Source organism: Serinus canaria, chromosome 1, assembly GCF_022539315.1.
Source record: "Serinus canaria isolate serCan28SL12 chromosome 1, serCan2020, whole genome shotgun sequence".
NCBI lineage: Eukaryota > Metazoa > Chordata > Aves > Passeriformes > Fringillidae > Serinus > Serinus canaria.
In genome coordinates, this window is record NC_066313.1 from 33,078,286 (window position 1) to 33,099,697 (window position 21,412).

Consider the following 21,412-nt stretch of genomic DNA (forward strand, 5'->3'; position numbering starts at 1 on the left):
TAAGCTACAATATATTTTTAAAGAAAAGCAAACTTTGGTTGAAATAGTGACAATTTGTCCAGAAACAGCTTGGAAGTGGGGACAAACAGAGTTCTAGTCTCCTAATAAAGCTGATAAAAAGCTTTTTTGCACATTTTAGTCTCAAAAGCTCATGTTCCTTTCCCCCACAGCAGTGTGAAAAGGTGAAGTGTAGCCTTAAGATTTTTGAAAAATATTCTGTGTCAGTGGTCTGCAAGCTGAGCTGTGCTGCATTGCAGTACCTCTGCAGCTATTGCCTCACAACAGTCCCTGGAAAAGTGTTAAACCAATTGGAAGTTTTGTGTGCTTTCAATCTTTCAAGCGAGCCAATTAACCAGCTGCCTTAACAGCTTGATTAGAGCAGCTGGCACTGCAGAGGTTAAAAAGTTATTACAGTGAAAGAATTTGTGCTCTACCTCTTTGTGAGTGAGCTGCTGCTTGGTGCCTGTTGTGAGGTGAGTAGCTGAGCTTTGGATACAGAAAGAGTGTGAGAGGGAGAGGCACTGTGAGAGGCAGTGCCTGTCTCTGCAGGCAGTAGCTAAAGGAATTTTTGAAGAACTGCACCTAAGCAATGCCTGGAAGTACTGATAACTAAATTTACTTTTTTATTCTTTTGCTCCTAATTCTGGGAGGCTCCATAGTGCCTTAGAATAGAACCAACTTTTATGAGCAGCCCCAGATGTTATGAAAAAGTACCCCTTGTCTTACACATTTGCCTGAGCTGCAGATGCTGAGATTCACTTTCTTGAAAATATCAGATGAAAAATCCAGGAGTAACTTCTGAAGGTCTGTGAAATGATGGATATTTTTTAGCACTTACCCTTTTTTATTCCTTGCTCCTTCCTCAAGAGTACTAACACTTGTCTCCTCTTTTGGTACAACAGTCACATAGATTCCTGATGCAGACATTTAACCTTTCCAGCTGCTGGGGGAATTAGGTAGATAAAAAATACGAAAGAAAAAGAAAATAATTGTACTTATTCATCTTTGCCATGTTACTTCTATACTTTGAAATGTGACTAGCCATATTATAGCTCCCTTTCCCCAGCTGTTAAGAAGGAATGTAGCTTAATTACTTGGATAAAGTTGCATTGCAGCAGTTGGCTTTCATCTGGAAGCCACGGTATGCCAATTGCCAAAGAATGCAAGATATTAGAGTTACATTTCATGCATGTGCATTAAAGAGCAGAATATAATCTTGGAATGGCCAAGCTGGATCTGACCAAAGCACATTTGCTGAGGATCCAGTTTCCAAAAGTGGCCAGCAGCTTAGAGAGAGGAGAAAGACCAGGAGAAGCACGCAGTGATACTTGCCCTGAGTACTGTCCTACCCACCAGGGGGGTAGAAAATCCTCTCCTTGGCCTCAGGCAGAAAACCCCACCACTATAAAATTGAATAAAAGTGAAAAAAAAGTTTAGAGGTATGTTTTATAGATTGTCCTGCTGAAGTTCAGTGAGTGAATTTTGTTGAGAAATTTGGTCCATTTTTTTTTTTTAAGTGAGAAAAATTGAGAAAGAATGAAAAATATAAATGACAAAACTCAACATTATGATAGTATATTTTCCCCCTTGTATTTGAGCCTTTTTTTCTACTTGACACCTCAAAAAGAAGCATTGTTCCAGAACTAAAGAATTTTTTATTTCAAATCCCAATTCATTGATAATAGTTGGTAGTGCACCAGAGTTCTCCTATGCAAAAGACTCCTTCAAATAGCAATATTAAAGGCTGCTTTCTTTCCCTCCTCTTTTTTACAGTGGCATCTCCAACTCTACTGTTTCCTTCCTTACCCATAGGGGTTTTTTTACTGTGTTGAAGAACAGTAAATTGTTTTCTCTGGCTGATGAAATGGCAGGCCCATGCCTCCCTTACTTGCCCATGAAGTGCCCATTGAAAAGAGGTCAGCCAGATCATGGAATAATTTCAATTGGAAGGGACCTTTAAAGGCCAGCTAGCTCCACACTTGATCAGGGATATCTTCAGCTACATCAGCTGCTCAGAGCCCCATCCAATCTGGCCTTGAATGTTTCTGGGCATGGCAATGACAGATGATGCTGTCAAAACTGTTTCTCCCTTCTTGTAGTTTTAACATGTTTTGCTTCAACAAAAGTTCCCAAGTTCACTAAGCAAGACATTGCCTCTTTGCTGCAGAGATTTCTGTGTTAGTGGAGATGTTTAACAGGGTTGTGTGGCTGCAATACACAACTTCTTCTAGCGCACCAAATGGTATTTGTTGTGTTCAAAACTAATCCCTATGTGCTCCTGGCTATTTCAGCAGTTAATGTACAGGGTTAAATGTTGAGATTGGTATTTTCTGCCTTTCTTGTGGTCTAATAAATACAATTTTGTTACCCTTTAGAAAATGCATAAGTGCCAATATAGTACCCACTTGTCTGGCCATGCAAGACCTTTGCCTTAGGTTTAGCTTTAGTGCCTCTATTTGCTGCATATTATTTAGAATATACTGGTTTTGTTTTTACATTGTTGAAGAAAAGCCTTTACGTTTCTGATTTTGTTGCAAGTTTCACAATATCTTTACTTCAAGTAAAAAACCCCTAAAGCTTATCTAAAATGGAAAGGATGGTTAAAAAAAATCTCCCTGATAAACTTTCAAATTGTATTCTCATCTCACAGCATTTCATTTCTGTTTGCCTGAGCTGTCCTCACCACAGCTTCCACTTTACTGCAGATTAACTCTAGTCCCTGAGTGACTGTGCCTGTGTTCATGGACATTGCCCCAGCCCTGACAGATATTTCTGGGGCTCATCAGATGCCACAGCTGGAGCACCAGGGATTACAAATGTTCTTGTAAAGTCAAGCCTTAGTAGGCTGCCCATAGGACACAAAAGGTTACATTTTAATTCCTCTGTTAAATTTGAAGATCACTTTCCTAGCAGAGTTACATAGTGAAACCTGTACAACATTAAATATTTTATAAAAAGAATTTTTTTTGGTCTTTTCTAAAATAGTCAGCACTCACTATGCATCTATGCATGAAACAAGTTATGGATATATTTTCTTAATGTTTTTCTGCAGATTCACTTGTGTTTAATGTAGTCATCCTTGTCTGCTAGAGTGTTTTTGCTGTTTCCTTACAGACTCCTGAGCTTTCTCAATTCCCATTTTCATGAATGTTTCATTGTAAGTACTTAGTTTTTCATTCAGCCATGTTTCTATCAACTGGCTTCAAATTTCCTTGAAATAGTACATTCTTCATTGAAGAATATACAGTTGTCAATGTTGTGCAGGGAAAGTATGATTTCCTTTTAAAACCCATCTTTTGTTCTTTTCATTTTAAATGTGAAAACAAGTGATGTGGTTGGGAGTTTTTTTCCTGTAGTCCTTGAAGCTTCATTAGTAGTGCAGGTCTTGCTCATTTTTTTGTTGTTCATACACAGCCTTCTGTGCTTAGTCAAATTTGTGTACACATGGAAAGAGTGCATCTGCTAATTCCTCATGCTGGAGAATATGAATTACTTTCCTTTGACAATTTATTAATTTAAATTCAGTATTTTCCACTTTTTACTGTTTTCTAAAGGTTTATTAATAAGTTTGGTCGGGAATACAAATAAAGAGTTGGGGTTTTTTTGCAACAGGACTAACGTTTGCAGCTGCTCTTTGAACTGGTAAATACAGCCTACAGATTGTTCCAAATTTTCTTCCCTGTCTTAGAGCTCACTGAGACTCTGGTTTTGCCCTTAACTGATAGCTTTTTTAGAAAACAAGGTCTTCTTTCAATGGCAAAGACATGTGTGGGTATGTCCAGGCCTTTCAGAAGGGAGTATGCCATTGAGTGAGCAGAGGGGGACCCAAGGATAATTCCCTAAAGAACCAGAATAAGGTTGACATTATTTCTGAACCCATACCAGTGTTTCTTTTCTTAAGCTCTTTCTTCTTTCAATTTTTATTGTGATTTTCGTCTGGAAAAATGCATTTCATGCTAAAGATGTTTTCTCTTTACTTTCAATTTTTACTTTTTGGGTGATAAGTCTTGCCAACATTTTTTCTATTTAAATTCTTTCACAGCAGCATCCTTTCATATATCATATAACCCTGAGAAGCTCAATTTATTGATATCTGTTTATTTTTAAATGTGTTCTCTTTGCCTTCTCATTGATGTTTGTACTTTGCAAAGACATGGTTTGTTTCTTTGCTGTTCTGCTTCTTATTTTCTTTCAGTGACAGATGTTTTTTCCTTCCTTTCTTACAGTTAATATAAGTCTGTCCTATCCTATTGCCACTGCCTTTCGTAGTCTTCCTGGTAACTAACAAGCTTCAGCTTTAGAGGTTGTTTTATAACTCATAGCTGGCCTGGGTGAATGGGCTTTTAAAGATGCTGAAGGCTCTTCACTGAAGTATTCTTATATCCAAACAGTTTAAGACATTTTAGTATATTAGAATTCAAAAACTCACTAGAAACCTGTTTTTCTTCTGCCTTCGGGTGAATTACTTTGTGTCGAGACATGACTGAAAATACAAAGTACTTCATTAACTGGCTGACATTCCACAATGTAGTCAATATTAGCAATGTTCATGTGCTTAAAAGAATAATATATAGCTTCTGTACAATCCTTGTGTGTTCAGCTTATGTCCCTAGAAAATATGAATACTAAAATTTAACTTTCCCTTGCAGTAATTTATGTAAAAATACTGAGCAAGTAAAATGTTTCAGTTTGAAATTAAAAGTATATTCTCCTGGTGTTTCCTGCAGACCTTCTCTTGAATCTGTTGAAAAGAAAAGAAATAAGTAGTTTTTCTTTTGAATCTATCCTGTGAGTTCAGAGTGCATTTGTGTCAGCATTTAGTTAGAAACAGACAAATTGAGGAGAGAGTTTCTGGTGTTACTTTTTTTGTTTGCGAAACACCAGGAAGGGAGAAAGTGGTAAGGCACTGGCATGGAGATTTTATGGATGCCCCATCCCTGGAAGTGTTCGTGGCCAGGTTACATGAGGCTTGGAACATCCTGGTCTTTTGGAAATGTGTCCCTGCTCATGGCAAGGGGGTTGGAACAGGGTGATCTTTAAGGTCCCTTCCTACCAAAACCATTCTGTGATTCTGTGACTGATTCTATGATACACAAGGATGAACATTTCCCAAAGGATGCAGAGATTATCACCTGCTTCTGAAGATCTCATGCTGAGGAAAGATAGCAAGTCTGATAGAAAGGGATAGGCATTATGCTGGCATTGATAAATACCACAGGAGACAACAGCATATCAGGGATTTTCTTGGCCCAGTGCTGTGGCTGCTGTCAGCACAAAATTCTCACTGAGTGTTAGGGACAGTCTTTCATGATTTGTATTTTTAAAGTATTTAGTTCTTGACACATACAGGGATTTGCTTTTAATTATAATACAGAGCCAGGCAAAAGCAAACAAAAAAAAAAAAAAGAGTAATGCTTTCTTAAAAAGAGGCCATTGGCTAAGTTGCTTGCCTGAGGTCTCTCAGTTAAGATGTAATCTCTCTCAGGTCATTCAGCCTTTGTTGATGAGGTGAGTCTTGTCTCACCAGCTGTAGAGGGAATATCAATGACTAACTGAAGCTGGATGGACAAAGCTAAAGCAAGATGAATAGGCCTCTTCTCGTGTCCCTGCAAAGCAGCTGCTGGAAAGTGCTGTGCAGACATCAAACTGCTTTCCCCAGCTCAACAGGTGAACCACTAATGAAGCCAGAAAAAAACTTGTTGAGGTCTCTGTTTTTGGTTTATTGCTAGCCAAGAGTTTCTCTCAGGAGTAATTCCTGAGGTGAGTTAGTGAAGTCATTATTTTGTTGTAGGGAGAGAAAAATGGGGAAAATCACAGATGACTTGAAGTTGTGATTCCAGTGGAAAAATGAAAAAATTTAAGAGTTTCAAGGCCAGATAGGAAATTGCAAGAGAACAAATTCTAGATAATTGGTTGGTTAATTTGAATTTATTCCCTATGGGCAAGAATGACAGCAGAGTGTGAGAAATGAAACATAAAGTGTGCACTTTTATACAGAGAGGGACAAAGAGATAAGAGGGAAGATCTATTTAGACCTGCTCCTATTTGCTGCACTTGCATGCACGGCATTTTTAAGGATTTCATTTACAGCAGTGAATAGTTATTCATGCTGTGCTTCATGTGCCTTCCTGGCTCTGATCTCTGCCTCCTGAGACTAGTAATACGTGGGATCTTTAGAAAGTAAAAATATTGATTTGAGGTACATTCAATGTTTAGGTGACCGTGGCATTATTAAGAACAGGAATTCTGTTGAGTAGACTTCTATGCACACGGACACACAGACATAAACACTCATGCAGCCTTTGGAATCTGGAACCTGGGATCCACAGGGCCAGATTTTAAGAGCTATCTTAAAGGGTAAAGGGTATATCTGCAAGAGATCTCATCACAGCTATCATGTTCTGCACATTCTTAGATGGTAGGTGCTTGTGAAGGGTAAGTAATAAGGTTAACAGCTTCACATCATACACTAAGCTGTGCCTGGGATAAAACTGTTTTTCAGCAAGTCAACGCAATGCCTCTGAAAATCTTTGCTACTGAGCTACTTCAACAATTCATTCCCCCTATTTCCATTATCTTGATCTACGTCACTCTTTCTTACATTACTTACCTTTTCATGACTGTTAAGATGGCAGCTGACAAGAGAAATAAGAATCAGCTTTAGACTTCATTGTCAATCTCAGTACTTCATTATAGACTCAATGAAAATACTTAATTAACTGCAGAGTCACTGAAATAATGCCATGTGTCATGTCAGCTTCAAAAAAAACTCTTTTTTCAATATTAACTTTGAGTAGGAAAACCTTTGCTCAACAGGAAAATACCCTGAAGATACATATAATCTTTGATTTTACCCTCTCTCACCTATGTGGGTTACTGTATAATGGCTGAATTAGAAATTTAAGTGAATGCTGAAGTAAATAGAATTTTTTAAATTAAGTTTTAACTACAGCTGAGTGTGAAGACATGTTTAAAGATACAACTTCTTTATCTACAAAGTTAAAATTTCCATATATTTTAACCTGAGAATCCATCTTCTTATAGAAGCTCTAGTATCTTGAACAGAAAGTAACTTTATTCCCTGGTTTCAGGGTGGAAGATGGTTTCAACAATATTATAGTTAATGTTTTCAAAGCCATGCATTTAAATTACGCTCTGAAATAGAAATATCCTGATATGAATTATGTGACTGATCATTTCTCATAAAATTCAGTTAAATTATATTTTGTAGCCTAAACATGGACATAGAAGTCTGACACAAGTCACCTTTCAGAAAAATTTGTTTTCAGACATCTTGAAGGACTTTCTTGTGGCATTATAATTCCCTTTGCAGTTTTCAAGGGAAATATGTGAGACTAACCCAAGCAATAATTACTTTCAGCACTTATAACAGTTATTTTTAGCACTTCATTTATTAAGCACATTTGCTTTTAAATGGTTTACATTCTTATGGTTAAGAATTATGCAGAAAATTCAGGTTTTGAAAACTTTGAACAAAATTTCTGAATACCGAGTTCAATTGTTGCTTCAGTGCTGTTTGGTGCCTGAACGCACAAAGAAATTTGTATCACACACATTACGAGTCAGGTTACTTTAGTTTCACTTGAATGCATATGCCTCCTAGATAGGAATTTTTCATTTTCTTGGAGACTTAGATTAGTAGGGATTTTGCTGGCTCACAGAGACAGACATTTGGCAACAGGGAGTGAGTGTGAAATGAGGACGGGGAGAGAGTTGGAAAACCCTCATACATTGGTGTTCTGTCATTTTATTTGTGAAGTGAGTGCTAGAAGTTTTTTGTACAGTTGGGCACTTTGGTGGCAATTGTAAGAGGGTTTTTTTATGTGTGTGTGTCCATGCTTTTCAGTGTTTCTCTTTTAAACCTCCCATTGTGTTACATATGTGTAGGTGTGCATTTGTGCAAAATTCTGTGTGGTGATCCTCACCTCCTTTACCATTCAAGCAGCCTCTGATGTAAGTTATCAAAGCAATGTCTGGATCAGAATGATTTCCCTACATGTCTTGGAGGGTAATGCACAGGCAGTCCAGCTTGTTTCCCAAGAGTAATATACCTGCATTATTTTTCTTCTCTTCAATTGTATGCCCTACATCTCTGAAAAATAATCTGAAATTTACATCTATCTTAGAAATTCATTCTTTTCATAAAGGAAGGCTACTCAGTGTAAGGTAAGTGTCTTCTTAATGATGGGTTGCTAGTTGCTTTTTAAACTGAAAAAAGGTTTAGATTAGATGATAGGGAAAAAATCAGTACTCATTGGGTGGTAAGACAGTGGCACAGGTTGACCAGAGAAGCTCTAGGTGCTTCATCCCTGGAAGCATTCAAGGCCAGGTTTGATGGGGCTTTGAGCAGCCTGGTCTAATGAAATGTGTCCCTGCCCATGGCAGGAGGGTTGGAACCAGAAGATTTTTAAGGTCCCTTCCAACCCAAGATGTTCTATGATTCTAATCTTTCCCGGTATTGATCACCAGGAAACAGTTCATGTTATCATTCTTGATTGAATTCAAAAGTTCAAAAGCAAGGTGTACTGAACAGGCCCACAGGGACATCAGAGGTTCTGACAGGCAGTGGGTACTGACTCCATCCTTGAATTTGCACAGTTCTCTTCTTATTGTTCAGTTAAACCGCTCAGCCATCCTTAAGGATCAGACAAGCAAGACAGTAATTATGTTTTGAGAGTAAAGAGAGAGCAATGTAAGAGGTAAGTCTTGGTTATGGGTTAGAAACTGTAAGTTTCAATGTTAGGAGTCAACCTACATTGAAACAATGAATTCTGAAATTAATGTCATTATTCAAAAACTTTATGCATTTAGGATTGTCATAAAACAACCCAAGAGGAGGATAAATATCTGCAGCATGATGGAAATAACTGCTGCAAAGGAAAATGCTGACTATTTTGAGTACAGTAACTGCCATATTCTGTCTTGTCTCTGCATTCCCCATAAATATTATATTTCAGATAAAAATGCATCCATTATGTCTGGCAAGTGACCATGTAAGGTGAGTTTAATGTACTGGGAATGAGGCATTGTTGGTTCCAGAATAAAGGAACTCAATTCAGCATTTGAGTAGGGGCAGGCCTCGCTGGATCTGAGCCTTCACCTCCAAGATATTTTCAAGAAAGTGGTTACCTGTTTTCTGCTTGAATCCTTTTATAATGGAAATTCAAGTTATTTTACTAAATAGACTTTTTCACAAGGCCATTTGGTTCACAAAGAAATTTTCATCTGTCCAATGGAACAGAATGCTTCAAAACCATAGAAATTCAGAAAAAGTCCAAGTTATTTCGATTTGAAAGTGCTTTTGTATTATGTGTTACAAAGTTGGGATATCTCAAATTGACACTTTCTGCTTCTTGAACTGGGGTCACTTTTCTTAGCATATCATGTAAACAGGAGCCCATAAGATGCTTCATTTCTTGGCCTTTGGAGTGGAGTAGAAGTGTAGGAGCACAGCAGAGCTATTTGCCAAATGCCAATACTGTCAGTTGACTGTCAGAAATATAATCATTTTAGAAGTTAGGGAGAGAAGTCAATTCTGGTAAACATGCCCTTCTGAAAAAGGGATGCAGATTAGCCCCATCAGGAAACAAGTTCAGTTTATGCTTTGTAAGTTGCATTGCATTTCTAGATATGTTTCTGTCTGAGATTTTTCTGTGATCTTTCAAAATAAGTCTGTAGGTGCCATAGAGAGGCATGGGAAAATCTGAGGGTGCTGAGAAAGTAAGCAAAGATAAATAAACATAGAGATAAATATTTCATATTTGCTCCCTTCCACCCAGATTCAGGTGACTTAAAGCCAATGTGCCTGCTAGTGTGTATAATACTAATACTATGTATTATAGTACATTTTAAAATTTTATAAGTATACTGTAGATGGTATAAAATATATATAGATGTAAAAAATATGATTATGTGTAATATTCTCTCTTTGGAAAGGCCAATACACTCAGTAGAAAAGGCTTGGCATGGGAAGGCTTTAGGCTGTCCAAATCTGGGTCCAAACACAGTAACCAAATGGTTGATGTTTCTCTTTTGTGTCAATAATTGTCCAGGTGTGATTCTGTGCTGTCTGTTGAGTCTTATGGCAAGAGATGGAAAGAAAACATCTACAGAAAAGTCAGTATTTACCACTGGTGTTACTGCTCTGCCTCTTACAGTAGAGTTTTAACTTCTGTGGAGAAATTGGAGGGTATTGCATTGTCACATGGGTAGATTCCCATTCTTGTATTTAGGAGAGATTTTGCCTTTGAAATCTCTCAGTGTATTTATTGCCAAGGATGGCTGAACAAGAGCACAACATGTTTCTCAGCTTCTTTTACCACTTCCAAGGGATGTTGTATGTTGTCTACTTTAGCATTTCTAGATCTGGAAAACAACGAGGTGAGAGCTGTTGTCACTGAGACCTTAACAGCATCCATTGAGTCACAAGTGGTTCAGTTCACAAAGTTGTCCTAGTAATTTTTTTTTAAGAAAACATTACGACTAATGGAATTGAAAACAATGACTGCTGATTGCTGTTTGCACTTGTACTGCATTCTCTCCTAAGTCTCTTTACATTGTTTCTAAGTTTGAAAACTGAGTCATATTTAAATTGCCTACATCAGGATAGTAAATAAAATGGCAATTACTGAGCAATCTCATTTCCAACACATGTAAGTGATTTATGGCTGCAGTAGACAATGTATTAAAATCCTGCATGTGAAATTAAAAACATAACGGCTGGAAAACTATGTATGAGCTCAAAGGAAGGTACAAAATACTTTCCAAATAATCCAAATAATCCAAATAATTAATGGACACCAGCAAGAAAATTGTAGGTAGTGGTAAAAAAAGAAAATAGTACTTAGATTGTTTGATAGTTTCATATTCAAGCTCTCTACAGGAAAGAATGCAGTGTTCAATTTTCTATTCCTCTTTCCAGAGAAAATGGGAGCATAACCAGTTTTTAATTTGGCCACAGTGAACCACTAGCACAAACAACAAATTTTCCACTGGGCAGTGGAAACTAAGGGATTTAGAGCATGGAGCAGGCAGTGTGATGGGACTGCAGGGGGAAAGCACTGCAGAGGGCAAGGGCTGCAAAACCCCTTTGCCTGTTTTATTTGTTTCAGAGCCTTGGAAAGCCATGCAGGCAACTGCCTCCAGCTTCGCAGAAGGGATCAGTGTCCCACAGCTGTTGGTTGAAGGGACAAGCCTGGCTCCCTGAGGCTCTCCCTTCCTTCTCCCTTCCAGCTCTGTCCCTTCTCTCTTTCCCCGTCTTTTTCATCGCAGAAGTGGCCTGGGCTTTTATCATTGGGCAGAAAAGTTCACTTTTTCCTTTACTTCGGAGGAATCTGGAACTTTGTGTGTAAGACATGAGTCTGCACTTTTCCAATATGATTGTCATGAAGGAGAGTTCTGTGAGAGGTTTTTTCCAGGTCCAAGGAGGTGCTTTCACATCTTTTCCTTGTTTCCCCACAGATTTTCACTCTCAGTTCATGGTCTGTTGTGACAATGACAGCAGAAGAGGGCCTCTTGACCTCGCGATTAAAGCATAAGATTGACAACCAGGCATCGTGGGTTCTGCTTAACTCTACCACTTGCATTTGCATTGCTTGTCAAGGTTGTGGGTTGGGTTTTTTTTACCTTTTTCCTTTAGGTTATTCTACTGTTATGGTATTGCAGATCACTTTGGTCCTTTATATGGCATTGTTTGTAAAACAAGGTGTGATGTAGCAAGGAGTAATGGAGCATGATTATAATTGTGAAGTTTGATGAGAAGCCTGTTCAGCACTTCCCATTCACCAAAGAATCCCTGCTGAGTTCACTGGGTCTGGAAGCCAAGGGGTCTTTTAGTGAGTAATGTGCAAAAACAGGCTCTTTGACTTAATCCTTGTGGCTTAATCATAAAATACATTTTGTGACTTCAGTGGAAGCTGTGCATGTCCAATGATTGTTGTATCAGTCCATTTTCATTTGTAAAGTACTCGGAGATCTGCTGGGCAGCCAGGCTTTTATTTGATCTTTAGTATGCACTACATGAGTGAGCTGATTTTTAGCTTGTCTTTGAGCATAAATAATGGTTGTGAGCACCATGGTTGGCAATATATTTTGGTGACAAGAGTCCTGCATTAATTAAGTGCAAAAATAATTCATGATTTTAAGTGGTTTCCTCATGCTCATGCATTCAGTTAATTGTGTGCAATTTTTAAAAACCCTCTATAACTTCAGATGATACAGAACCCCTACATCTTTTTATTTCGTGTGACCTGGGGTCCTAGGTCCATTACCTTACATGATAGTATAGTCTGTATTTTTTCCAAGCAGAGAATTAAAAAAGTCTGGAAACACAATTAATTGTTCCATGCAGAGATAACTTTAATGACAAAAGCTGAGATTTCATTTAATGTCTAAATCAAGACAGCTGTGTATTATTAAAAGTGACATAACTTAGTTTATAAACAGTTTTTAAGAATAAGTAAACAGAATTATAAAACAGTTTTCTTAATAGATCTCTTCAATTATTTAATACTTAAAGCCAGATTTTTTGAGTGCCTTCTTCAACAGAGGTTGCCATATGATATTTGCATTCAAAGAATTACACAAGGAATGTTCCTCTTTAAAAAACTGAGTATTTTCAATAGCTCTGATGCCAAAGGCATGCTGCCTCTCATAGTGGCCATCATGTTTCACTGTTCTGAGGCAGCTGTTTTTGCACTTCCAATTTTTAAACTCCCTTGTTTTTCTTTTCACTATAACCAGATCTGTAAACTTCTGGGGTTTGTAAATCTTTCTTGGGGCTAAATATATATCCCTGTAATGTATTTTATCTTAAATTATTGATATGTATGTTCAATTGTAACTTTATCTTAATGCAGTTTTTGTCTGGGAATTATTATGCAATGCTATTTAAGAAGTCCTCAATTGCTTTTGTGTAAGAAATTTAGATATTAAATAGTAAGATAAATTTCTAGAGTATTCATTGTATTCTTACTGACTGGGGAGATTTCCTTCTTCATGTCTGTGAAAAAGGCTGCTGGGACTTGTGAAGTTCTCATTTATGGGACAGTATTTCATCAAATTTAGGATTAATTTTTTGTATTGCTACAGTCCCTGGAAGGCCCACTTAACAGCTGGCAGTAAGGCGTTGTAAAAACACAACAATTCTGGGTGTCTCTGATGGCTGACAAAAAGTACTAAATAGGCAAAGATAGCCCAGTATCCCAAGGGAGCAGTCAGGTGATTTTGTCCAACTATGTCAGGTTTCCCTGCACGTAGGACAGGTAAAGTCAGGGACTTGAACAGTGAAAACAGGGTGTGGATATTCCAAATTGATTTTGTAAGCATTAGGGATTTCCTGAAAGAAAGTGTGAGATCAGTTCAGATACCCAGGGTCACGGGCCAGATAGGGGTAGGGAGGTCCTCCAGATAGTGCATGAAGTGTCCAGGGGACTGTCCAAGGCTCTGTTTATGGTTGGTGCTGGGGTAGAGGTCTGGTGCAGTGGGGAGCTTGGGCTGGCCACACTGCTGCTGCTCTTATGCCATGGTCCGGGGAGACGTGGCTGCTTTGAGGGCATAGGGCAGCAGAGGACTTTACACCTCCAGGAATGCCATAAGGTGACAAATGTGACCAAATGCTACACGGGGAAAGAGTCTACAGAAGATACCATCAAGTAAACTCCAAGTCCATGACAGTCTTTGGCAGAGCCCGTGGGCACTCAAGAAGTGTTACGTGACCAAGTGGGAGACGTGTGGACGCATACGCACATGCGTGTAATTCTTTCCTAGCTATGATACCCTTTCACTGGCTTTTTCCTATAGACAAATGGATCCTATTTCTTCTTACTCTGTAAAAACATTGGCTCTTTCAAATCAAAGATTTTCATTGCAACATATAAACACCTTACAGTCAAGGCTCAGTGTTGTGGTTTGACATAGCTTGGTTTTTAGTTTTGATTTTTGGTAATAACAGTGAAAAGATTGAATTTTCAACAAGTCAACAAATGTAAACATGAGTTAAATTACCCTGATACCATCCCATTCCAGTGTCATTGCTGGCATTAAGTCCAGCTTTGCATCTCCTCATTGTACAGAGCTGACTTACAGATTTACATGTTTGGACACGTGCCATGAGACTACGAGGATTTCTTGATGGTGCTCTCCTGATCAGTGGCTAGTCGTGTGTTTGGTTACAGGAAAGTTCTTTAAAGGACTAACATAAACTTGCAATAAATACATAAATAGAGAGTATATATACATAGTATGCAATTATTGTTTAGGCTTTTAGTAAGTAAAATTAAACCTAGGTTCTCCCATTAGATAATCTAAAATTATTTATAGTATATTAAATGCATTCACTCTTAAGTCTCTCTAGATTGTGAATCTTTAATGCACAACAATCAATACAAAGTTTTTTTTATTTTTTATTTAGGCTGGTCATTTTACATCAGCCTACAGCATTAGCAATCAGTAGGAGCCAGATAAGAAAATACAAAGCTAGTACTTCCCATATCTCAAATTATTTATACAAAAGCTATGTAGAAAATTGCTTTATCTATTATTTGTAATATATTTCAATTAATTTGTCCAAATAAAATGCAGCTTCTAATAATAGGATGGTGATGAAAAGCAAATGAAAAAATACAATGTGTTCATGAATATGAGAAAAAGAAAAATACAAGAAAGAGATGAAAATATTATTTTATGTAGGTTTTGTTTAAAAATAATGGAGCCAATTATTTTTTTCTGAATCTTTCAGTTTCACCAACAGACTCATCTTCCTAGAGGATATTCTTTGTTATAGTATTGCTACCAAAAATGTTTTTATCTTAAACATGTTTCAGATTAAAGCCTTTTATATACTTCCCTTAAAATTTTAATCTGACTAGTCAAGATATTTACCTGTGATAAAACTCAGATAGAAAGAAATTTTTGGTGACTTGAAAGAAGTGGATTTTGATCCTTAGCAAAAGAAAAACTTTTTCTACAGGTCGTTTTGAAGTCAGCATTAATTGAGACAAAACAGAGACAAAGCAAGAAAACGTGTATGTCATTTTGTCGGGTATTATATTTAACATTAAATTAATATCTTTTTAACTATTTTTGCAGATCTACAAAAGAGTGCTTTTGGGTCTAATTAATCTGTCTCCTCTGGAAGGATTTATAAATGGAGCGTCTTTTGTTAGCTGCAGATCTGTGTGTCACTATGTCAACAGCTGCTTCTGGACCACTACCAAAACTACATTTCTTAAGCCAAGCTTCTGCCCACTGATGGCCAGAGGGATTTCCTGGAGAGGAGCAGCCATTATTTATAGTTAAGGGCTCAGGCTACAAGCCCATGTGCCAACAAGCTCTCAGCTCTTTGCAAGGTCAGGTTCTCCATGACCAGGGGCAGGAGCTGCAGTGCTTGGTTGCCATCACACCTGGATTGTCTCACTGCAGTTGTGACAAGAAAGCATTTTCCTGTTACATTGCAGTAAGCCACAACTGTCAATTTGAGAGTGAGGCCTCTAATAAAACATCAGGTCATTATTTGCCTTATGCAATAAAAACACAATAGATTCTGGGTTGGACAAAAGACCTTGGCAAACAAACGTTGGCCTTAGTTTAGGCATTAGCTCAAAAAACATCACTCTGCTATTTGGTATTTTAAACGTAGTCAAACCATTGCCAGAAAATATTCCCTGGACCAATATCTAGGATATATGTAGAACCTTCTCCTATAGACATGAACTTGCCCCTTAGACATCTTAGTGGCAGAAATTGGACTCTTCAGTTCAGTTTGTATGACTCTGGTTATAATATTTTCCTAATAACAAAATAATAACTTATTATAATTAAATTCATATATTTATATTTAAAATTACTAAATCATTCCAATTCTAAACTAACTGTTTTTTTCAATCAATATTTACCTTAGGGGAAAAACAAACAAACAAAAATCCACAAGAGGGAAAAAAAAAAAACAAGCTTGGATACAAACCAGCCTTCTATGGTTATATTTATCTCACATTCATTTCGTTTTGTCTCTGTATTCTGTATGTTCCACCTTGGCACAAATTTGTGTTTTCTGAGTTTCTGTTCAATTACTGACCTATTGTTCTTTTAAAACACTTTCTTCATTGAGTGCATTGCATTTAAGAAGAAAGCACAAAATCATGACCTAAAAAATAATTTGATTCTAAAGAACACTTTCATCTTTTTCAAACCATGGTGCTTTACAAAATTCAATTAACATCCTAGTGTGATTCCTTTTAGCCAAAAGTAAGCAAAGAGTACAAAGTAATAATTTTATTTATTGACCAAAAGCTGCCTAATTCACTGGCTCTTTCTCCTGCTTGTACCAGCACTTGCTAATGTTTGGGTTATGGACACTACAGTGGATTTTTACTTGATTTTAAGTAAATATTTTGTGCAGCTTTGGTTCCATAATTTTATTAAACAATTTCCTTGACACAGCATACTCAGATTGATATTCTATATATAAACTCTATCAGTATTAGCTTGTTGATTACTTTAAAAAGGAATTTATTGCTGCTTATCAAGTTGAGATCAATATAATATCACATTTTGTAAGAACTTTTCAGATAAATGCTATGTGGCTGTTCTTGTCTTAATTTTCTTCCTCTTCCCTCTTCAGTTTTCAGTTCCATCTCTTTTGGATTGTGTTCTGATATTTTACTGATATGTAAAAGAATGGATTTACAGGATAGTGCTTATTGTATTGAGTTAAGCCTATCTGCTTTATTTAAATCTGGAGGAATAAATCATCTGAGTTCTTTAATGAGCCTTTTATAAATAATATGTCTTTTCTCTGCTCATCCTTGAGGTAAAGCTGCTTTTTTTCCAATATCTTTGAATTAGGCTTGATTTGTCTCTGTTTAATTGAGAGTAGAATCAAAGAAAATGGCAGAAATGCCAAGAATTTGACAGTATGAACTGCAGTGGCTTTTAGAAATCTTGCCTTAGGTATAACTGCACCCTGGGTATTCAAATCTTAGGTTCAACAGTAAATTCGTTTTCTTGTTCTGTGACCTACACTGCTGCAACTTGTTTATCTTACTTCAGGCTCTATTTTACACTTCCTATCATCACATCTAAAATGCTCTATTTTATTCTTCTTGTGTTGGGTCTCAATTGTTTAAACACATCAATGAATACCTGACCAAAATGTTTATGCAACATGATTTCTCCATGCATAATTTTATTTCTTGATTTCAAGTCAAGACCTCTCTTCAATCTTATAGTCTAATCAAGAACTGTTTTCTCTCTAGCAATCCTCTGCCTATGTAAATAAGCAATTTTGCTTCATGCTCTTCGATATCGCCCTTGATGTTTTGCTTTTTTTTATTGTCTCTATTCCTATGTCTAACTCATTCAACTCCTTCATTACTCTAATTTTATTTGTTTTCCCTATAGTCTTCTAAGAGGGTTATGTTTTCCTTTTTTTATTATTACTTTTAATGAGACAGTAGAAACTGATTTATAACTTTTCCATGAATTAGGTTTTATTAGAAGATGTCAATTGTGCAGAATTGCTTTTTGCAAACTCTATATGACAACTGAAAATTAGGAAAATTGCTTTTACATGGGGGAGTCAGAGTTTAGAGCTCCCACTTCCTTTATTTTCATACTATCTCTCTCTACTAGGAGTAGTCAGTTCCTGCAGACCGTTCAATTCAAGTGCCTTCAGGAGTTTCAAGATCAAGCCTGACGCTGGAAAAGCATTTCTTTTTCTTCTGTAGTATCATTTTAGTTTCAATTTGAGAGAATTTTGCCTCCAAAATTCAAATCTTGTCTGAAGATGTGTGTTTCTGGCTCTGCAAACCTCACCATCCTGGCACTGTATCCAGCTGTAACGTGGATAGATCAGAGCTCAGTGGCTCATTCTCCCTCCAGCGCATTGAGTGTGCGTTGTGCTGGGTGTTAATGTTCTGGCAAAGGTGTGGTTGTTTCTATCCCCTATTTTCTCCATATCTCAGGGGATATATCTGTAGTCTCTGTGCCTCAGTCCCCACTTGCCCACAGACTTATCTCACCTCTCTTCTGCTCTGTTCTCTCTGCCTCCTATTCAAAACCCTCTGCTTCAGCTTCTCTTTGTTTTTCCTGATTTAGCACCGTCCTTCTTTATACGTCTGTGATTTAACGTTCCTAAACTTCTGTCCCCTGCCATGTCTGTTGTTTCTTTTGTTAGGATGTAACCCAATAGACCACATGTGTTTCCAAAGGGCTTCCTAATGACAGGCAACCCTAATTTCTTCTGAACACATCAACATGGGAGTCAGTCATTCAGAACACTGCTTCTGTGGCAGAAGGATGGACAAGCTGAACTATTTATTCCAGCTCTCATCTGTTTGTGCCCAAGGTCTGTTGCCCCAGCAGGTGACTGGCTTTTCTTCATGATATGAGGAAAATCATTAGTTTTGTTTCTGAACCTACAAACTCAAAGGTCTACTTAAAACTAATTTAATTCAAGCTAAATTTGAACTTTACAGGTGATGTAGCTGATCCTCAACATCTCCTCTATGTGGAGCTTGCTCCTTTTCTGGTATAACCTCTCCAGTGTTCACCAAGTTTCCCAAGTGCTTTGTCTGCACAAGACTATAGCTGTTTAATGGTGTGGCTTAAACAATGTGTGTGTATCAAAGAATGGTGTCATGCATTGAACCAAATACCAAAATTTTTCTTAGAGCTGTATAAACAAATGATGTAGAGCCATTCACAGCCCCTGAGATCTCACACCTGTAGTTACCCTGCCTGTGGTGGAGGAAGGATGAGCAAAGCCAGGGCAACAGGAGCATCGTGGGATGGCTTTGGTGAGTCATAGATTGTTGCACCTGCTATGATTTTAAAAAAATAATACATGTTAAAATAAGCAGTATTTTATTATAAAGATTACTTTAGTTGAAATTGCATAGCACCTGTGTGTGCCTCATGTTCACATTGTACAATCCACATGGCATGTGCTTGGGGAAAGATTTACTCAGCAGGTGCAAACAGTGCAAAGTGATCCCTGTGAAAAGATATCATTGTCCTCATCCCTCTTCCAGAATTTTTCTGGTCTTAACTTTGTAGCTGAGGCTCAGCTGGAATCTTAATGATTGGCATCTGTCACTTGTGTTGACACAACATGTCTCACAAGTGTTATTAGTCATTGTTTTCCCAGCATGGACTTTCTTCTGCTGTAGACCAGAAGTCTGGCTTAGACTCAGAAACGCTGTGCTGCTGATTTTTGGCTTTTACAGCACAGAGAACATATGTGATAACAAGTAAAAGAAAGTAGCAAGTTAACAAGGATTCATATCAATTTTCATAGCAGTTTTTAATGACTGTGTCCCCTGCTTCATGTAGATCCTGTTCAGCTCGCTCTCTTTTCTGTGGCTGCTGCTCTGTAGTGCAGCAGTGCATCTCATTTTTGCAGCCCCAACTGTTGTTTATTTCAATCTTCTGAGACTCTCACAAATGCAGGAATTGCTTTAGAGAGGGGATATATGGTTTGTTTCTCTTTCTGGGATGAATTAGTTTATTCTCAAAAACAGTCAAGACTTCATTTCTGCTCAACTACCTAAACCCTCTAAACTTTCTTGTGCTTTCTCAAAACTCACAGATTTTTTTTTTTTTTGCTATGTGTTAGCACTGGGTGGGTCATACTCTCCCAACAAGGCACAATATCTACAGCTCAGAAATCAGATCCATTTTCTGAGAACTGCATGGTGAAAGCATTTATCTTTTCAGCTGTGGTGGGACAGAGGGACCAGAGATTCCAATCCTCCAGCCACCCCACTGGCCTTGAGGGTCACCAGGATCATGGTACCACTCTGAAAAGGATCAATTCACCCCTTTACTTACCTAAGATCAGGTTTTCAAGTGTTATCCAGCCTCAAGAAGCAGGCACAGCAGTTACACCCAGAAATGTGATCAGTGGCATCACTCTCAAAATAACTATTTGGGGAAATAATCCATTCTCGGGGGGTTGTGCTGTCTGACTCACAAATGTATTTGTCAGGCTGTTCTATTGAGATGTGTTTGTTTATCAGAAAGGAACAGGGAAATTGGTATGAGTAGGGAGGAGCGGGGTTTATTCTGCACTGTCGAGTTTTATCCACTGCAAGTTTGGGGTGTGTTTTTACCAATCCTGAGCATTACCACTGAGATTCTGCTTTTAGAAACCTGCCTGTGCTTTATGCAGTCAGCCTGCCATTCAGGTAATGTGTGCCATGGGAGTGCTGGGGGAACCCAGCAGAGGGAGATTGCCCCCCAGCTAGGGAGCAGCTGGGCAGCCCAAGCCCAAAGGACAGCTCACCTGCTGGGAACAGTGGGTGCACCGCAGCAGCAGGGTGCAACAGCAGGATGGCAGCCAGAGAATTGTCAAGGCAAAGGAGCCCTAAGGTGGCAATTTGGTTTCACTGACTCACCTGTCTCAGTGACACTGCAGTGAGGATGTGAGGTTGGTGGGCTGGAGGTGGGCCTGTAAACTCTACTGTCAGGATGATAATGAAACTTTAACTAAGTCAGCAGAAGCAATTTAGGTGAAAAAGGATTAGATAGAGCTCATTACTGACTCCCCTAGGAGTCCAGCTCCTGATCCAGCTCTCTCCTCTGGAAACTTACAGAGCCTTATGAACAGTGATAACTGGAAAACAGTGCAAGATGTTGTTGTCAGGAACTTTGGTTTTTTCCCCCATGGACACACAAAAGATTTCTATTGCAGCTTTGCACTTGGGCTGGCAGTAACTGTTCATACTGAGCTCTCTTCTGGCATGAGAAAAATCTGAATAAATTGGTTGGGCACTTCACAGAAAACATTTCTAACTAGTCTAAAGTCAATGTCAGGCAATATTAGAGTGTGTTAGAACTAGAAACCAGGAATTACAGAGGAGAAAGTGGTATGGCTTGAACATATAACTGCCTTGATATGGGTCGTTTTAACTTTTTTAACCCTGCTCTTAATACCTGTCCATACAGAGTAGAAAAGCCCAGCAATAAGTATTGAAGAGCACTTAGTTCCAACATGGGAGTTTAATACTCTTTATGTGGAAGGAAAATAGCCATAAAATATTTGAACAGCATTTTCTTGTGGTTAGTGGATTTAGTTCATAGTATAGATGGTTTTTAACAGGAAGGGTAAAATGAAAAATAATGCAAAGAGAAACATAAAAGAATATTAAGAAGGTTGCACAAGGTCATGGTTGGCAGATGTTATGACATGTGTCATAGCATTTGTTCATGCTTCTTTATTTAGTTAAATGGAATAAAGACTCTTCCTGACAGTAAAGGGCCCCAGGGTGCTGATATCCTGTAGCAGTCATGACAAGGAGCCAGAAAATTTGGGACAAGTGTGGAAGAGGTTTTTGGGGAAGAGTTCTGCAATTTTCTTTGCTGTTTTTAAAATATATGAATCAATGTAGGGAGT

General features: G+C 38.0%; 2 protein-coding genes across 8 annotated transcripts in view; one reads left to right on the forward strand and one right to left on the reverse strand.

Annotated features, from left to right (window-relative positions):
* Positions 1-21,412, forward strand: part of DLG2 (discs large MAGUK scaffold protein 2) — a 486,684-nt gene that overhangs the window by 294,333 nt on the left and 170,939 nt on the right. The gene's annotated exons all lie outside the window — the stretch shown is intronic.
* The window catches only part of ANKRD42 (ankyrin repeat domain 42), a 268,662-nt gene continuing 265,097 nt past the window's right edge, over positions 17,848-21,412 (reverse strand). For 3 of the 4 annotated variants that reach the window (XM_050978656.1, XM_050978652.1, XM_050978659.1), the window contains one exon: positions 17,852-18,259. In XM_050978656.1, the coding sequence (XP_050834613.1) occupies positions 18,086-18,259 (174 nt within the window). In that variant the 3' untranslated portion in view covers positions 17,852-18,085. Of the gene's footprint in view, positions 18,260-21,412 lie in introns of all 4 variants that reach the window. The other variant, XM_050978663.1, reaches the window with a different exon arrangement.